The sequence below is a fragment of the Maylandia zebra genome, linkage group LG18 (assembly GCF_041146795.1).
Source record: "Maylandia zebra isolate NMK-2024a linkage group LG18, Mzebra_GT3a, whole genome shotgun sequence".
NCBI lineage: Eukaryota > Metazoa > Chordata > Actinopteri > Cichliformes > Cichlidae > Maylandia > Maylandia zebra.
The window spans coordinates 37,596,137-37,612,848 of NC_135184.1; the positions used below are offsets into that span (position 1 = coordinate 37,596,137).

The 16,712-nt window shown below is 41.0% G+C and overlaps 1 protein-coding gene across 6 annotated transcripts; it reads left to right on the top strand.

Annotated features, from left to right (window-relative positions):
• The first annotated feature begins 2,983 nt into the window (after positions 1–2,983).
• Positions 2,984–9,357, top strand: LOC143413622 (uncharacterized). Of its 6 annotated transcripts, none has more exons than XM_076876894.1 (5): positions 2,984–3,275; positions 4,015–4,139; positions 4,444–4,508; positions 4,931–5,060; positions 5,772–6,420. In XM_076876894.1, exons 1-4 carry the CDS (start codon positions 3,253–3,255, stop codon positions 5,018–5,020), a joined length of 303 nt encoding a protein of 100 aa, XP_076733009.1. In that variant the 5' UTR covers positions 2,984–3,252; the 3' UTR covers positions 5,021–5,060; positions 5,772–6,420. The 6 variants fall into 6 exon arrangements, 2 of the variants coding, with proteins under 2 accessions (XP_076733009.1, XP_076733008.1); XM_076876893.1 differs by having other exon boundaries at positions 2,992–3,275; positions 4,012–4,139; XR_013094241.1 differs by lacking the exon at positions 4,444–4,508 and adding an exon at positions 8,365–9,357 and having other exon boundaries at positions 2,994–3,275; positions 4,012–4,139; positions 5,772–5,860.
• The last annotated feature ends 7,355 nt before the right edge of the window (positions 9,358–16,712 follow it).

A 16,712-nucleotide genomic window follows, 5' to 3' on the forward strand; every position in this document is an offset into this window, starting at 1 on the left:
ATAAGGCCATTAATAATTAACTGTACGTAGCTATTTGCTTTATGACTATCTAGACAGTGTGAAGAAGTGAAGTATTGAAATTATTTTATGTTGCATAATGACAACATGTTGCCCCTATACATTTAAGGACAAAGTTCAATGACCGCCACCTGCTGGATGGTGAGTGCAGAGGGGCGTGTAATTGTTGAGCTGGACAAAGAGAACATCTTTGCTGATGCAATGTCAGTCTTCTTTGGTTCATTCTATGTATTGAACCTGGAATACCAGGAGTCAGCGTGTGCAAGGTTTTTTGTAAGGATAAACCCAGAAGAGGGAACAAAATGTACCTCCAAGGTTGGGACAAGAAGGACTGGGACCACTGTGAAGCGAAAGGTTGTTCACATTAACCCTCATGTCACAACTTTCCTCCAGTGGCTTACTGAATTTGAGTGGAGAACTTCAAATTAGGTAACTGTTTTTGCCATTTTTAGTAAATTTCTTGTATAATTTAAGTGACCAATGTGTGTTACCCATGTCTCCACAGATGATCCATGGCCCATGCTTTCTGGATATTTACACAAGACGAGCAACAATGAAGACAAGCTCTCTCGCCATCTTGCAAGACGCTGTTTCTGTCCAATAGGTTTTTTGAGTGCAAGTGTTGATTTTTTTTCCTGCTTTTACCTGTTTGTTAAAAATTATTTCAACTACTTACACTTTAATTGTCACATGTATTGGCTCACCCTACAAATCAATGAACTCAGTCCACAAAGCAAGATCAGGGTTCAGTGCAGGTCAGTCAAGTTCCTTCACGCCACACACGCTCATCCATGTCGTGGACCCTGCTTTGTGCATTGATTTGGTGGTGTGAGCCAGTATTTTGGACAAAGTGTATATAATGGCAGATGTGTGGGGCTTGATATTATATCCATTACAATTCAGTTTGTTTGTATGGTGCCAACAAAATGAATGCCAAGGCACTTCACATTGTAGGTTTGAGACCCTACAAAATATAACTAAGGAAACCCAACACTTGAGCATGTGTTGTCTGCCATGATATGGACATGACATAATATCGTTATTGTTTGTACAACCATCTGAGAAAATAATGTATTACATGGTTTAGTAAAAACAAGTGCTTGCTCAATGAAAATATGTTTTCAGTTCTTTTCAGTTATTGATTTTGGAAATGTGTATTTCAGCAGGGAAGAATCAGAATTGAAATAAAGTGGTGTAAAGCACATGAATTATATTTTGTGTGTGTGTGTGTGTGTGTGTGTGTGTGTGTGTGTGTGTGTGTGTGTGTGTGTGTGTGTGTGTGTGTGTGTGTCCATCCATCCAATTTTTTTGGAACCCTCCAGTCTCTTACAGTATGTTACTGTTAACTGAAATTACGGTAAATTACGACCTGTTAAAAGAGTAAATGACCGCCTGTTAGGACACGGTATCCTCTAGCAGAGATGAATATTTTTGGTACTGATGATGCGTGATAACGGTAAGTTACTGGTTAATTTATTGCAGTTTATTACCTTGCAGCGGGCTTACAGTGACATACCGTGAATAAACGGTAGTATACCAATTTCTTAATCACAGTATGATGTTACTTTGTTGACGTAATTTACGACATAACGACATAACGGTATCTCACTGACATAACTGTCGCCAGTGAGATACCGTAAAAAAGGCTACGGTGCGTTACCATAATTTGTCCAAGAGTATTATACCACACCAGCAAAAAACGGTATCATCCTGCAGAAAGGTAAGCTACCGTAACACGGCGTCACGGTATGACGCTGGCAGCAGTGACGCCAGTATGTTACCGTAAAGTGGCGATGAAAAGTCTAACGGTGCAGATACACGGAGTAATCAGAAAAGTTTAGCATGAATCTGGACATTAGATTTAAGATTTAAGTTTTAAGCTTATCAGATATCACTTGTTAGAAGCTCCTTACCGTTTGAAGAAATCTCTTCTCAATCTGCTGTCCTTTTCTGCTTGCATCTTTTTTTTTTCATCTAACACTGACGTTATTCCATGTTAATTATTTTTTCTCCGTGAAAAACACAGCAACTCATCCCGGGGTGCCAGGAAGTCGAGCTGCGGATCGCAACAGAAAACTTTTCAAACTGATTGCAGGTTGATCCAGGTATACATTTGAAACAGGTTCTCCTCGGTGACGTGACAGTCGGAACGCATCTGCATAACCATGGTTACAGGGGGACGCTTTGGAGCTCTGCTGCTCAGCAGCAAAATATTTCAGATCAATATGTAAATACTCCAACTCTAAAACCAAGTAAAATAAATATGCTGCATATGTGTATATTGCGTTCATGTGTGTGTGTGTGTGTGTGTGTGTGCGCTGCGTGGTGACGTAGGCGCGTGCATGTGTGCCCCGGTCACAGCTCCTTTCAGCATGGCCGGAGGTAAGTCACTGCCACTTTGCTCGCAGCTAATTAAAGTTTGTTCAGATCCCAAGCTGCAATGTGAATACAGCCAAACCGCCGCGTTTTTGTTTGTCATTAAGAGACTCATTCGGGATAAGTTTTGTGGAGGGCGGAGTTCACTAATATACGCTTATGAGTTTTAGACGAGAACGCAGCTAAAATGCTAGCATGCTAAGTTAGCCTGATTGCTAGCGGCTACTCGCGGCAGTCTTTTTTTAACAGCATGCACTCTTTTTTTCCTTCGTCAGGAGAGGTGTACTGGCAGTCGCGTGACACACACAGATCAGACACATATTTCTGTGTTGCAGGTATGGAGATGTTCTTATGTTTTGGAGATGCAGTCTTTCAGTCATTGTTTTTATAAGTACAGTGTTGTACTGCCTGTTAGATGGCGGTTATTAATATAATTGTACTGAAGTATAATGTTTGAACTATAAGTACCAGAATATTGGGTCCTGGTTATTGAATTGTATTTATCTGACTGTTTATTTGTTTTTGAATTATTTTGTTTATTGTTCTTAAAAGTTGTTTTTGATGTTTTTTCAGTGACATATTATTTATTTTGTGCTTTTTGTTTTTGAGAGCTTAAGTTAATGTTTTAAAACAATTTGTTGTATTTGATTCATTATATTATTGTAGTGTTAATGAAGCTGCAGACACAGCTCCTTTCAGCATGGCCGGAGGAGAGGTGTACTGGCAGTCGCGTGACACACACAGATCAGACACATGTTTCTGTGTTGCAGATGTGCAGTAAAGAGCCAAAGACCCAGTACTGTCTCCTGCCTCTTACTTTCATGCCAGAACACAACGCAAGAACAACAGGCGTAACACATGAACGGGTTACACATACTGAGGTGAGTTGTTGAGGATATGTCGAGCTGTTGATAAGCACGGCTGTTTCTGTGCTCTTATATACTGTTAGCCTGTTTTGCTGGCGTTAGTGAAGCTGTTTTCAACTGGATGTAACATTGTTGAACTCTGATGATTAATGAATAAACTCTCGATGTGACGACGTGAGCATGTAATTGTAACCCTGTGTTCATTTAGTCGTTTGATACCGTTTAATATCCAGCACATCTATTGGGTGTTTTATAACATGCCCTGGAATCATTTTAAGTTTTACAATGCCGGTGATTTACGACTCTTTCGCGACAGTCAACTGTGGCGTAAACTCTGGCGGGTCTCAGAGCTAGCTTATGTGAGCCAGCAGTGACATCTATACATGCAGTAGCCTTAAAATACTGATTATTTATTCTCCTGCTAGGTAAGAATTTGTGTTTTATACGTTTATTGTCACATTGTGCGCCATGTTATTGTTTCGGTGAAATTAATTTCTACAATGGCGGACTTAGACAAAATAGTGTTACTGTTAATTTGACTCTCTGCAGTGTTTAAATGCTTACACATACACACACACAGTTACTGTCCCTCCACACGTATCAGTTCTGCTTCTATGCCCCATCTTTGTTTACTCTTTCCCACCCAACAAGTGCATAAATAAGATGTTAAAAACATCATCATCATATCAAACATGATCGATTTGGGGGGAGTTTGTTTGGCACATGCTGACTGCATTCTAATTATAACCAGAAGAGGAGGCGAGAGCAGAGAACGAGAGTGCAGCAGTTTGGTGAAAGGAACAGGTGAAGAAGAGGTGAGCATCCAAGAGACGAGCAAGAGGACGGTTTCAAAGCAGACATTATGGCACAATAAAAGCTGTAAGAGCAGAGATTCATTCATATCTTTACTATTTTTCTTTAGCTTCTACTCCCGCTGCTTACAATAAATCCGAGATAAAGAACAAACAAGAACAACTCACATGGCATTGATTGTTTAGTTCAGTGTCACTCTGTGATTGTTTGACATTTCATATAAATGTGACTCTAAAATATAGCCAATAATATTAAAAAGCTGCTGTTACTGAGTCAAACTTGAAGGATTATGATAAACTTCAGTTCTTACTGAATCTGTAACATTGCTTTTTTTAAAATTGTTAAATGACTTTTGTGTCACTGTGCACAGTGAAAAGCTCACCTGATGTAGTGGTGAGGCCATGTTCACCACTAGATGGAGACAACCTGGCACAGGTTTTTCTATGCACTAAATTTCACCCTGAAAAGCCTTGGTGGGAATTGTTGTTTCATAGAAAGTAAAGGAAAACATGTCTTGAGGTCTTTTTCCAGTGTTTTCAAAATTGTGTTTTTCACATACACATCAAAACTTCACACAGACAAACACACACACAAAACAACAAAATATGTCAAATTAGGGAGGGCAGAGAGCGCAGCCTTTACATTGTTTTATTGTAGAGTGACAGGAACTGCCTATGAGCTTCTAATCAAGCAGAAGTGTTGACGGAAAATCTATCAAAGGAAATAATTGATGAAAATCAAAGAAGAGAAATATTTATGTGATGTTCCATTTTCCTGAGAGCTGATTGGCTGTGATGACTCCTTCAAGTACTACATGCTACTTTGTCCTGCTAGTTAAGCCTGCTGTCTGTTCTCAGGCCTCCTCCTGCTTCACTGCCATATATCCACCACCAGAGTGCTCCACTGACCTGCCTGCTGACATCACAGCACACCCCTGTGTCATGTGACCTGGCAGGAGTAGCAAAGCTGGACTCAGACCTGGCCCAGGCAAGTTCAAAGGCAGCTGTGGTAGAGAGAGTATATGGGCTCAAATTGTGCTCATAAATATTTTGTACTTGTAAATCAGGATTTGTGTGTTAGGTGAGCACTCGGCTGTCAGGGAAACTTGTTTTGTAAAGTTCGTTTAGCTAACCTGTGCAGGTGAATGAATTTACCCTGACTAAAGAAATCAAGAGAAACGCACCAGGCTGCTCAGTAACTAACCACAGTTACTGTACTTTTATTATGAGTATTATACTGTAAGAGCAACAGGCTGGACTCTGCTTCTGCTCCTGTGCAGAGCTGATTATTAAATATGTGCAAACAGAAGCGTGTTTTCTGTCGCTTTCCACATGTGGAACGACATTAACGCCAACTTTTAAAAAGCTGGCACTTCAGTAACCCCTCATTAGTCAATAGCTACGGATTAAATAGCAAAGCCCGATACTTATGTACTGAAACCAACTACTTCCGCTTGGCAGCTTAAGTTAAAATGTTAATTTTTTCCTCTGATTATTTTTTAGCACTGACTCTGTATATTTTTTGTTTGTTGCAAATATTCAGGTTAAAAAACTGTCCGAATTATATTTAATGAGGTATGTTCACAAAGTCACATGTGCAGTACTCTGTACAGCTTGCATCCTTTAGGACAAATAATTTGAAGCATTAATATTTCTTGTTCAATACTGAGCTGATAACACCTCTGTATGTTGTGACCAGGATGCAGCAGCAGACTGAACCTCGACTGAAACCTGCTCCATCATCTCATCTTTGCAGATGTCCATTTATAAAGCATCAACAACTCAAAGGTAAACATGATATTAGAAAATGTGTTAGTATATAAGGCCTTTAAAACAAATAAAAAATAAACAGCTGTCGGCAGAACTGTAGGACTGAACAACTTCAGATCCCGAGTGTGTGAGGCCGGAGAAGGATCAGCTCTATTTCAGATTTGAGATAAACTTTATATTTCAGTTTGTGATGATTCAGGAGCCGTCCTCAGATTCAGACCTCAGCACCACCCAGTGACAGCAGACAGATCATCCTATATCTTCACTCTTTGTAGTAACTGTAACTGTAGTAAATTAACTGAAGCAAACAGTACAAAGGTTAACGTACCACATGTGCTGTCAGTGAAAGCTGCAGCTGTTTTATTGATAAATTTAAAGAGAAAAGGTCAAAAGGATTAATCACCCCTGTAACTGTGTCACTATACATCAGCATTAACAGGACCTCAGTTTGGTGTTTCAGAAAGCTGCTGATCTCAGACCTGCACAGCTTCTGTTTTAAACACTGAATGTACTCAGCTACATGAAGAGCACATGATGTTTTCTCTGACACAATTAAATAAAACCTGATTAAACTCAAAGGTTGTTACTTGTTTTTGAACTAAAAACTTGTGATCTGGAATTCTTTCACTGTTTTTGACAATAGTGTTATTTATCATAAAGTAATTCAGAGTCATTCATACCAGAGTAACCAGAGAGCACAACATATATTTAACTTTCTACAGGACTTAAAGCTATGATATTATGTAAAAGTCCAGACCCTCTGAGGATTATCTGAGTACTTCTAACACTTGAGGGAAGATGAACAACTTTAATAATAGACCAACGCATTTCGGCTTGTGACCTTCATCAGGGCCACAGCCGAAACGCGTTGGTCTATTATTAAAGTTGTTCATCTTCCCTCAAGTGTTGCTGGAGTTCCTGCTTTGTGAATTCTTTTATCCTCTCCATGCACCTTGGAAGCAGGTGAAGTTGTGCCAGAAAACTTTTTTTTTGCTACTTCTAACATTACACAAAGCAAAGGTCTCCATCAGTGTTCATGAAATGCTGGGTTCATCCTTCTTGTGAGGGAGCTGCTGGTGAAGATCACGAGCCCTGCTTGATCCTGGCGACGAGTTTCAGTCTTCCTGGTGTTTCTGAAATGATGCCTCTCACTGTGGGTCAACAGAACATCTGGCACAGGACAGCTGTAATGAAAGAAATTGAAGAAGTTTTGAAAAAAAATCTTGGAAATGCCCTATATGTGAGAAGCAGATTTTGTAGATAACTAACAAGATAACTAAAAGTATAATTTTCACCATACATTTACTAACCTTGTCATCTCCTGCACTGTCTGTTTTGGGGCGTGTCCTTCCCAGCGCTCATGAGACTGCTTTGCTGCACTGTGGTATGAGGTGCTAACCTGTTGACAGTGTTAATTTTAAAATGTATTCCACCAAAGATTATAGAAGTAATGTATTCTGAATACTTTACAACTACATGAATGTCCTATTGCTGTGTGATTTATTACTATTACCGAAGGTTACTCTCCATACCAACACCAACTAGATGTTTAAATCTTAATATAAATGAGTAACAGTAGGTGCACATCAGGTCAGGCTGCACTTTTTGCAGCGATCTCGTATAGAAAACAGGTCCGCGGCTCCGAACCGTAGTAAAGGGACCTCTGGCTAATACGTCGGGGTCTTTTTTTTTTTTTCCTGGATCACCTGTTGAGAAAGAAAAAAGAAAACAAGCAGAAGAAGACTAGAGCAATAAAATAAACAACACCATGATGATCTATGGGAATATAACAGTAAATACTAAATGTTAAACATTATTGTGCAGCACGTAAGATCGACAGCGCACAGTGTGCTTTAAGGTAGGAGCCAAAAAGGAGCAGAGCAGCGGCGTTAAGGACGTCCTCGCCGTACCTGGGTCCATCAGGTCCTCCAGACGCGTGAGCAGTTTGGTGAGTTTCACCATTTGCTCCAGGAGCTGCGCCTGGATGACGGCCGATTCCAGCAATACCACCGTCTTTCACTCGCCCAGTTTGAGGACCTGCTGTCCCGCGTTGGTCCCAGCATCGATGTGCTATGCTATCAATGAATGCTGTCGGTGTTTACTGAAAGCAAACTGTGGTACAGAGACGACTGTTTATAATATTTCTAGTGATACTCAGAAGCTCTCATCAAGTCCCGATTTAATTCGATTTATGCTGTTATCAGTGTTTGAATGATAGCATGGCTGTGGTGTCCTATCAGTGTATGCTCTCGCTGTTTGCTGATATCAGACTGTGGTATGAGGACCACTGTGGGTTAACCTTTGTAGTGATACTCACTCCTTTTTATTTAGACCTGGTTTAATTCTGGGATAGTTGAATATTTGTATATAATCCCAGCAGACTGTTTTAGATTATATCTAATATATATCATGTAATTATCCTTGTAATTACAAAAGGTTTTATGTAAGATTTATGTTTTGTAATTTAAATCTGACATCACAAAAGTATTTTGGAATTTGAATAATGTATTTTGTAACTGCAGCATTTTGTCCAGGTTCCTTGCCACCGGGGACTCCTTCAGGACCATCACATTCAGTTTTCGAGTCGGTGTGTCCACGGTGAGCCAGATCACCCCCCAGGTAGCGACGTCCATCTGGGACTGTCTAGTGGACGACTTCATGGCTGTGCCTTCAACTGCAGACTGGCGGTGCATTGCAGAGGGATTCCAGGAGCGCTGGAACTTCCCTCTCTCCCTCACAGTGGAGGTTGTATCTGCGCTCCATGGAGCTCCGTCCTGAAATTGCGGAGAAGTGCGTGAAGGCAACGTGTGTTCTCCACAATTTTCTGCGCTGTTTGAACGAGACAGGGGCATCTGCTGTGAGGGGTGTGGCACCTGCTGTGAGGGGTGTGGCACCTGCTGTGAGGGGTGTGGCACCTGCTGTGGTGGAGCCGTTGCAAGGCCTGGGTCGTGTAGCAGCAAACAACTCCTCCAGAGAGGCTGTCCTGGTGAGGGAGAAGTTCATGGCCCACTTCTCGGCGCAGGGAGCCGTGTCTTGGCAACCAAAGGAGTAGCCTGTTTGAAGTCTGAGTGACTTCCCCACAACGGCTCTTTTAAGAGCCACCCACAAACCTCTAAAGAGTGTTCCTGTCTTTTTAAAATTTTCTTAATAAATGCAGCTCTACTCCAAAATAAACTAACCTCTCTTTACTCTCTAAATAACTTGGCTTCACTATGTTCCTATAACCAGTGTGATGCAACTGTTTGGGCAACCTTATTAATAGTCATTATTTTCCTGTATGAATCGCTGTTACAGTAAAAAATGTCACTTGCATATATCATATAGGAGACACACACATTGATATACACTAAATATTCATTTCATTTCTCTTTTTTTGTGTTGCCAATTTATGCACCTGCTTTATTTAGTTTAAACAATTATTGCACACTTTCTGTAAATCCAGTGAACTTCATTTCACTTCTCAAATATCACTGTGTGTGTCTCCTATATGATGTATTTAACTGACAATTTTTATTGTGACAACCAACGATTTGTACAGGAAAATAATGACTTTTCACAGGTTGCCCAAACTTTTGCCTCCCACTGTATTAGAATGTTTTGTCATTAGTATAATATTTGCTGTGTAGTAGAGCTGAGACATTAGTCATTACAAATGTTTATTGGAAAAATATATATAAATTCAGTAACAAAAACATTAAACATAAATATATAAAATGTAACTATTTACAGAGAGACAGGAATAAAAAGGACCCAGCTTGGAGTGGAAGAGCCTCAGGGAGAAGGAGGGGAAAAATAACAGCACTGTTTCTGCCCTGGAGAGCTGCTGCCTCATCAGAAAACGACTGATTGCTAGGGTCCACGGCAGTGATGAGCTTTTCCTCCATACTGAATGAAGAATGAAGGGCTTTGGCTGGACCTGCTCCTTTGACCTAGGTCACAGCCACGTCACCAGGCTCCTATTGGTTGTCACGGTGCGATTTGATGCTGGAGTTCAGATTTTTCCAACTTGAGCGGTAGATGCGAAACGCGCGTATGCACAAAATGCAACACAAAAACTGACGCGCGTGGTTTTATTCGCGTGCCAGACGCGGTACACTGATGCCCGTTTCACGCGTTTTCGCGATACAAATCTGCTTCCAAATTTTCGCGGGACACGCAATCGCGTTCTCTGATTGGATAGTTAAATCTGTGATTGACATGACCTTGGCCAATCAGATGAGAGGAAGAAAAATAGGGTCAAAATTCGTACTTGTAACTTGAAAGTTTAGTGCAGACTTTCACACGTATTTTTTGGATAAGTCCACACACAAATCTTTTCTACACACACAAATCCTGATTTACAAGTATAAAATATTTATGACCACAATTGAGCCCATAGTAATAAAGCACTGGAAGGATGAGGTGGAAACAGGAAGTGTGTAGATTCAGTGGACTTGGCTTCCTCCATCTGCCTCCATGCTCTCTTTACTGGTCTTCTAAAAACTTCTCCTGTAGCTGTTTAAATGTTTAGGATATCATTTAGAATTCAACGTTTGTCATTACACATGTCTAAATACAGGGTAACAAAATACAGTTTGCATCTAATCAGTAAGTGCAATAAGAGCAGATTATAAGTTCAGTAGAGAGCAGATATACAGATGTACTGTTGTATACATATGTACAGACATACAGATGGTGTAGCATACAGATGTTCTGTATTGCTGTACAGATGGGCAGATATACAGGTGTACTGTGAACAAATATACAGATGTGCTACATATATGCAGATGTATCGGTGTGAGGTAAACAGATCCACAGAGTGCTATGAATATATCTACAGCAGTGGAAGCGTAGCTCTCTGAACAGCCTGTAACAGTGAACAGTGTAGGCACTATAACAGAGACTCTGTCAGTGTCCTAAAACTATAGCAGTAACCAATGTGAGCATGTGGTGAATGTTGAGAATGAAATGATCATGGTCACTGGGAGGAGGAGTGTAGAAGGGTTCAGTGAGTGAACTGAGTTCAGTAGGGTGACAGCTGTGGGGGAGGAGCTCTTCCTAAACCTGCTGGCTTTAGTCTGAAGGCTCCTGTAGCACCTTCTGGGGGGGAGGAGCTGGAGGAGTTTATTGGCAGGACGAGAGGAGTCCCTGAGAATGATGCGTGCTCGGCATAGACATCTCTTCTTGTGGACATCCTCAATGGCAGGAAGTGGAGTCCCTGTGGTGAAAACTGCCCAACCAGTGCCTTGTGGCCAGCAACAGAGCAGTTCCCATACCACACTGTGACACAGTTGGTCAGGATGCTCTCTATCACATAGTGGTAGAAGTTAACCAGTATGTCAGCAGACATGTGGTTATTCAGTGTCCTCAAGAAAAAGAGGCACTGATGGGCCTTCTTGACCAGGCTGGAGGTGTTAGTTTACCAGGTGAGATTCTCAGAGATGTGGGTCCCCAAGAACTTGAAGCTGGAGACCCATTCAACCCGTTCAACATGTCCCCATCATTTATGTAGATGGGGACATGGGGGTCTCTGTTCTCCCTCCTGAAGTCCACAATGAGCTCTTTGGTTTTGCTGGTACTCAGGAGCAGGTTATTGTCAGCACCACACAGCTAGGTGCTTTACTCTTCCCTGTAGCAGACTCATCATTGCCTCTGATGAGACAGTCACCGCGGTGTCATCTGCAGACTGGATGATGGAGTTGGATCCGGACCGAGGTCTGCAGTCATAGAGGAACGGGCTCAGCACACAGCCCTGTGGAGTGCCAGTGTTGAGTGTGATGGTGGTAGAGCAGTTATGGCCTGACCTTACATGCCAGGGTCTGTTGGTCAGAAAGTCCATGATCCAGGTACAGATAATAATAATAATAATGGATTGCATTTATATAGTGTCTTGCCCAAGGACACAACGACCAGGGGGATCAAACCGGCAACCTTCCGGTTATAGATGAGCTTCCCAATCCCCTGAACCACGGTCGCCTGGAGTTGCTGAGTCCAAAATCCACAAGTTTGGTGATCAGCTTGGAGGGAATGACTGTACTGAATGCTGAGCTGAAGTCAACAAACAGCATTCTTACAGAAGTATTGCATAAATATCTGAGTACACGTTGCAAGAAACTGCATTCCCAGATCACATCCAGTGTGTGCTGGAAAATTTGCAACGATTCTACAAAAATGTTCCACGTGGTGGTTTTTTTTCTTCCTACTGGTGATGATCCAGTGGAGCTCCAGTCACTCCAGGCTCCCTTGTGGTGCCACAAAACAAACATACTCGTGCGTCCATGATGATCCTGCTGCTTCACTTCTGTATGAATTGATCTTTTCATCACGGTTCACTTTGGACAAGCAGGAAACAGAGGTGACGCTGACTTGTGGCTTTGCAGGAAGATTCCCTTTAACAACAAGAGCATGCACACAGTTTGTTTTAGGCCACCATGAATAGCTCACATTGTAAATGACAAAGAGCCAGTATATGATACTGCAGCTTCCACTCACTGTGACAGGATGGCTCGTAGGAGGTGATTACACTCTGCTTCATTGGGTTCCAGTTCAGATTACGGGACAACACATGGAAAGACAGAAACTGGAAACAAATGTTAGAAAAATGTTTACTGTTGGAAAACATTCAGTGAACAATATCAATTTTTCTGTTTGGCAAACTTCAAATCTGAGTCTCCAGAAGCCAGTCAGACAGTAGAGTTGGTATAAACAGAGAGAGGAGATGAAGCTTCTTTTAGACAGAGGAAGGAAAATATTTAGATTCACTTAAAAGGATAATTCTGCATTTTTAGCACTTTCCACTTTCACTTTCATGCCATTAAGCTCTAATTAGCTTTAATTTCACTTCAAATACATAAACACAGACCCTGCTCACCTCTGTCTCTTCACTGCTGTATATGTGCTGGATTATTTGGACTACATTGCATTGTACAGTTAAACTATGATTGTATCTGTGGGGCTTAAAAACAATGACATTTGTCCACTCACTCACAGTGGATTCATTTTCAAAGATCAGCACTTCTTTAGGGCTGATCTGGAGACATTAACTGGCTCTAGGTGACAGAAAGCGCTGCAAGGACTGAGAAAAAACAGGATTCCACAAACGGGATGTTTTTATTGTAGACACTGTAGCAACTGAGACCAGTGAGAAATAAACCAGGAGAGATGGAAGGAACAGATCAAACAACAGATCTTAAGTCCATGATACAATCTGAATGAAGAGAAAAGGCTCACTGTGTGGAAGGCTGAGATACTCGTCACTTCTGCAGACGAGCAGCAGAGACAGTTCAATTTTCCCAAAGGTTTTGGGGATCATCACGATGCTTTCTGGCAGAACTGAGAGCAGCCTTTGTTCCTTTTGCTCAGCAGGGTTTTCATCTTACAGTGTGATTTAGCAGGTGGGGGAACCTAAAATCAGCTGCAGTGGCTCTTTGTAGAAACTGAAATCAACAAGATGTAAGCAGGTATTTCTGTCCTGGCTGATTTCCACCCTCTACACTGACAGGTCACTGTTACACTGTCTTTTTTCTACATTTAAGCATCACCAGCTGAAATTCATATTCATCTCTGTTACACTTGATGTAACAGACCACGAGCACCACAGCCATTGTGCATCAGTCGCACACAGTTCTTTACTGTAAACGAACCTGATTATCCTGCACTAACCTGCAGAGGACTTTCATGTGCTCTTTAAGTAACACAGTTAGTTTGCTTTACAGCGTGTTTCACAATATGAGAACATGAAGACTTCCATGTAAGCTTTCAGTTTATATCAAATGCCACTGAGCAGTCCTTACCTTTAAATATAAGCTCTCCTCTTCCTGTCCTGTATTCTTTCTCCATCTCTGCGTGAAGTTATTTCAAACTCGTTTCTGTCCCTGTGAAATACAGCAGCTGGACCTTTAGCTACAACACACTGTGAGAGAAACTACACAAAAACAGCTTGTGTGTTTGCTGATGTTTGTTGGGCTGATAGAAACGTTGCGTTTGAAATTACCTGCCACAACATGTTACTCCCTTTATGCTTGATCGTCTTCTGTAGGGCTCATTAGATGGCCCACTTGGACCTGTTACTGTGGCACACGTCATCTCTTTGTATGTAACGTCCCCTGGTGATTATTTCAAAGAGGACTGTACGCTCAGAGTGACAGAAACAATAACCCCCTCAAATTTGTTAAACCAAAAGTAAAAACAAAATGTAAGAAGTCCAAAGTACAGTTATTTGTTTACAATGTAATGAGGAAAAGTAAAAAATACTCCAGTAAAGCACAGATATCTGAAAGTTCTACTTTAGTACAGTAGAGTACAAAGTATTTGTACTTTGTTACTTCCCCTTTGTGACGAACCTTTACTGAGGCGAGTGAGTCTCAGCTCTTTGTTCTGGGCTGTTTGGTGACCTCTTGGATGCGTCGTGGCTGGATGCCCGGCCGCTCCGAGGAAGGTTCACCTCTGTTCCATGTTTTCCATTTGTGGATAATGGCTCTCTCTGTGGTTTGGTGGAGTCCCATAGCTTTAGACATGGCTTTATAACCCTGTCCACACTGACAGGTCTCGATTCATTTGTTTCTGAATCTCTTAGGATGCTGGCATGATGTCTGGCTTTGGAGGATCTTCTGGTCTGTGACACGCCACAGTTGATTTATCTTAATAATAAACACTTTCATTTAGAAAGTGCATTTTGTGTTGACTTGTGTTGTTGTTGTGTAATATTTAAATGTGATGATCTGAAACATTTAAGTGTGACACTTTCACACCACTGTATGTTATGTTATTTTATTTTTTATATATTTCTGTCTTTTTCTGGAGCGATCATGATCGGCCACCTAGACCAAAACTGCCAGGGCCGATTTCCTCCCAGTCCAGCCCTGATTCCTCAATCATTCTTGTGGGCTGCATCTCTCAGACCATGAAGATTGAGACTCATTTTACATAGCGGGCCACATACAGCCCACTGTATGCCAGACCAGTGAAACTCCCCTTACTGTGTAAAGAAGTGACATATTTAACTGTTTTTCTACATGATAAAGAAAAAGCTGCTGTGACAAAGACAGAAATCTGTTGGCACGGCTCTTTGTACTTAAATCGTAAGAAATAAACGTGTAAAAGCCCTGACAGCTCATTGCCCACACTGCACAGTTTTTTCCTTTCGTTTTTTAAACTGTAGTCGTGAAAAACAGAAATTTCTGTAGTAAAAACTTTTCTGTCTTTTAATTGTCATTTGCTTGATGATTTTGTGTAGTGTTAAATATCAACACTTCACCGAGTTCCTTTGATTCCTCCGAGGCATCCGATGGAAGACAAAACACTGCTCAGTAGACCATTTAACTCTTTATTACATCTAGGAGGGAGATGCGTCCTGCACGACATGTTGATCTCAAAATGCTGGTGAGCCCCTGACAGTTTTATTACAGAAGCTCTCTCACTCTAGTCTAAACAACAGTGTGTCAGTAACTTTCCACCAGAGATGGTCCCGTCTTATCTACTTTTTCCCAGGCAAGCGTGAGTGAGAGTCTGCAGCGTTTGACTTCCAGGGACACTTGTCTAATGCCTTTATTTTTTAGGGCCGTGTCCAGTTAATACTACACTATATGGTTATATGGCAGAATTGAGGCACTTCAAATAATTTAATCCCAGCAGTAGCATGAATTACAATACAGGAGGTTTTTATCACTAGGAAAGCTGTAAAACTTCTCGGGGGCCAAATATAATTGTATGAAACCGTTGTGGTTTCGAGCCTGTTTCTACCCAATAAACCATCACACAGACCCACTGAAAGCTTCACACGTCTCAGGTTATCTGTGTGCAGTTACCTGTAGCATCAGAAGCTTGAAACTTGCTCCACTCTGTCTTCATCGCTGTGCTCTGCACACTTGTTGCTCACCGCATCATGTGCATGTTCTCAGGTGCTTTTGGCTAGAATTCATAGGATAGACACAGACAGGGTTCATGAATTATTGCCTGTATCATAAAATAATGGAACGGGCAGAATACATATATGCTCAAAATCATTCATATATTTCCTGCTTTTCAGGAATTGAGGTGGTAATTAGCCTTTGGTGCAGTTTTTGACCCAAAACCAATGATGAGTAGCTTACATCACTGTCACTGGTACAGTGCTGCACTGATGCCTTCCTGAGAGCCATCCCAATGCAAGCACAGAGAGTTAAGTCAGGAGTTTTTTCATGCGCTTTCATTATTTCTTTTAACTAAGGGGGAGTGAGGTCAAATTTTACCTCAGGCATGTCATGAATACTGAAACCTGGGCTGACTGAACTGACCACAGCTTCTGACTTTAGCATCACTGTGTCCTTTACACAAGAGGCCGACTATATTATATTATATATATTATAGTATATTTCTATGCAAAACAAGAGGAACTTCAATACACAGCAGTATATTCACAGTTTAAACCACACTGTAAAATATAACTTGTTTCAACTTAAAAATATCAGGTAAAGGGCTGCCTTAAAATTTTAAGTTAAGTCAAGAAATAGAGTTTGTTCTTGTAACACAACCAAATGTTGTGTTGATGAAAAATCACATGTCGTCTAAACTTTCATCTTAGTTTAGTTGACTGAGATTTGTTAGCCAGTTCAACTCCTTTAATTGTCATTTTTACTTGGGAAAACCCTTTCAGCTAAATTAAAATAATCTATTGTTTAAACTCTTGTCCTAGTTCAGTTGACTTGGGTTTTTCAGTTAATTCAAATACTTTAGTAGTTCTTTTAACTTAGGAATCTATTTCAGCTTAACATAATCTGTTAGCTAAGTTGATTTAAGTTTATTAATTAACTGAGCTCCTTAAAGTAGCTGAGTGAACTCGTAAATCAGTTTCATTTTAATTATCAGAGTTGACTGACTGGATGTAAAGAAAAATGTGTATTGAACATCTTAA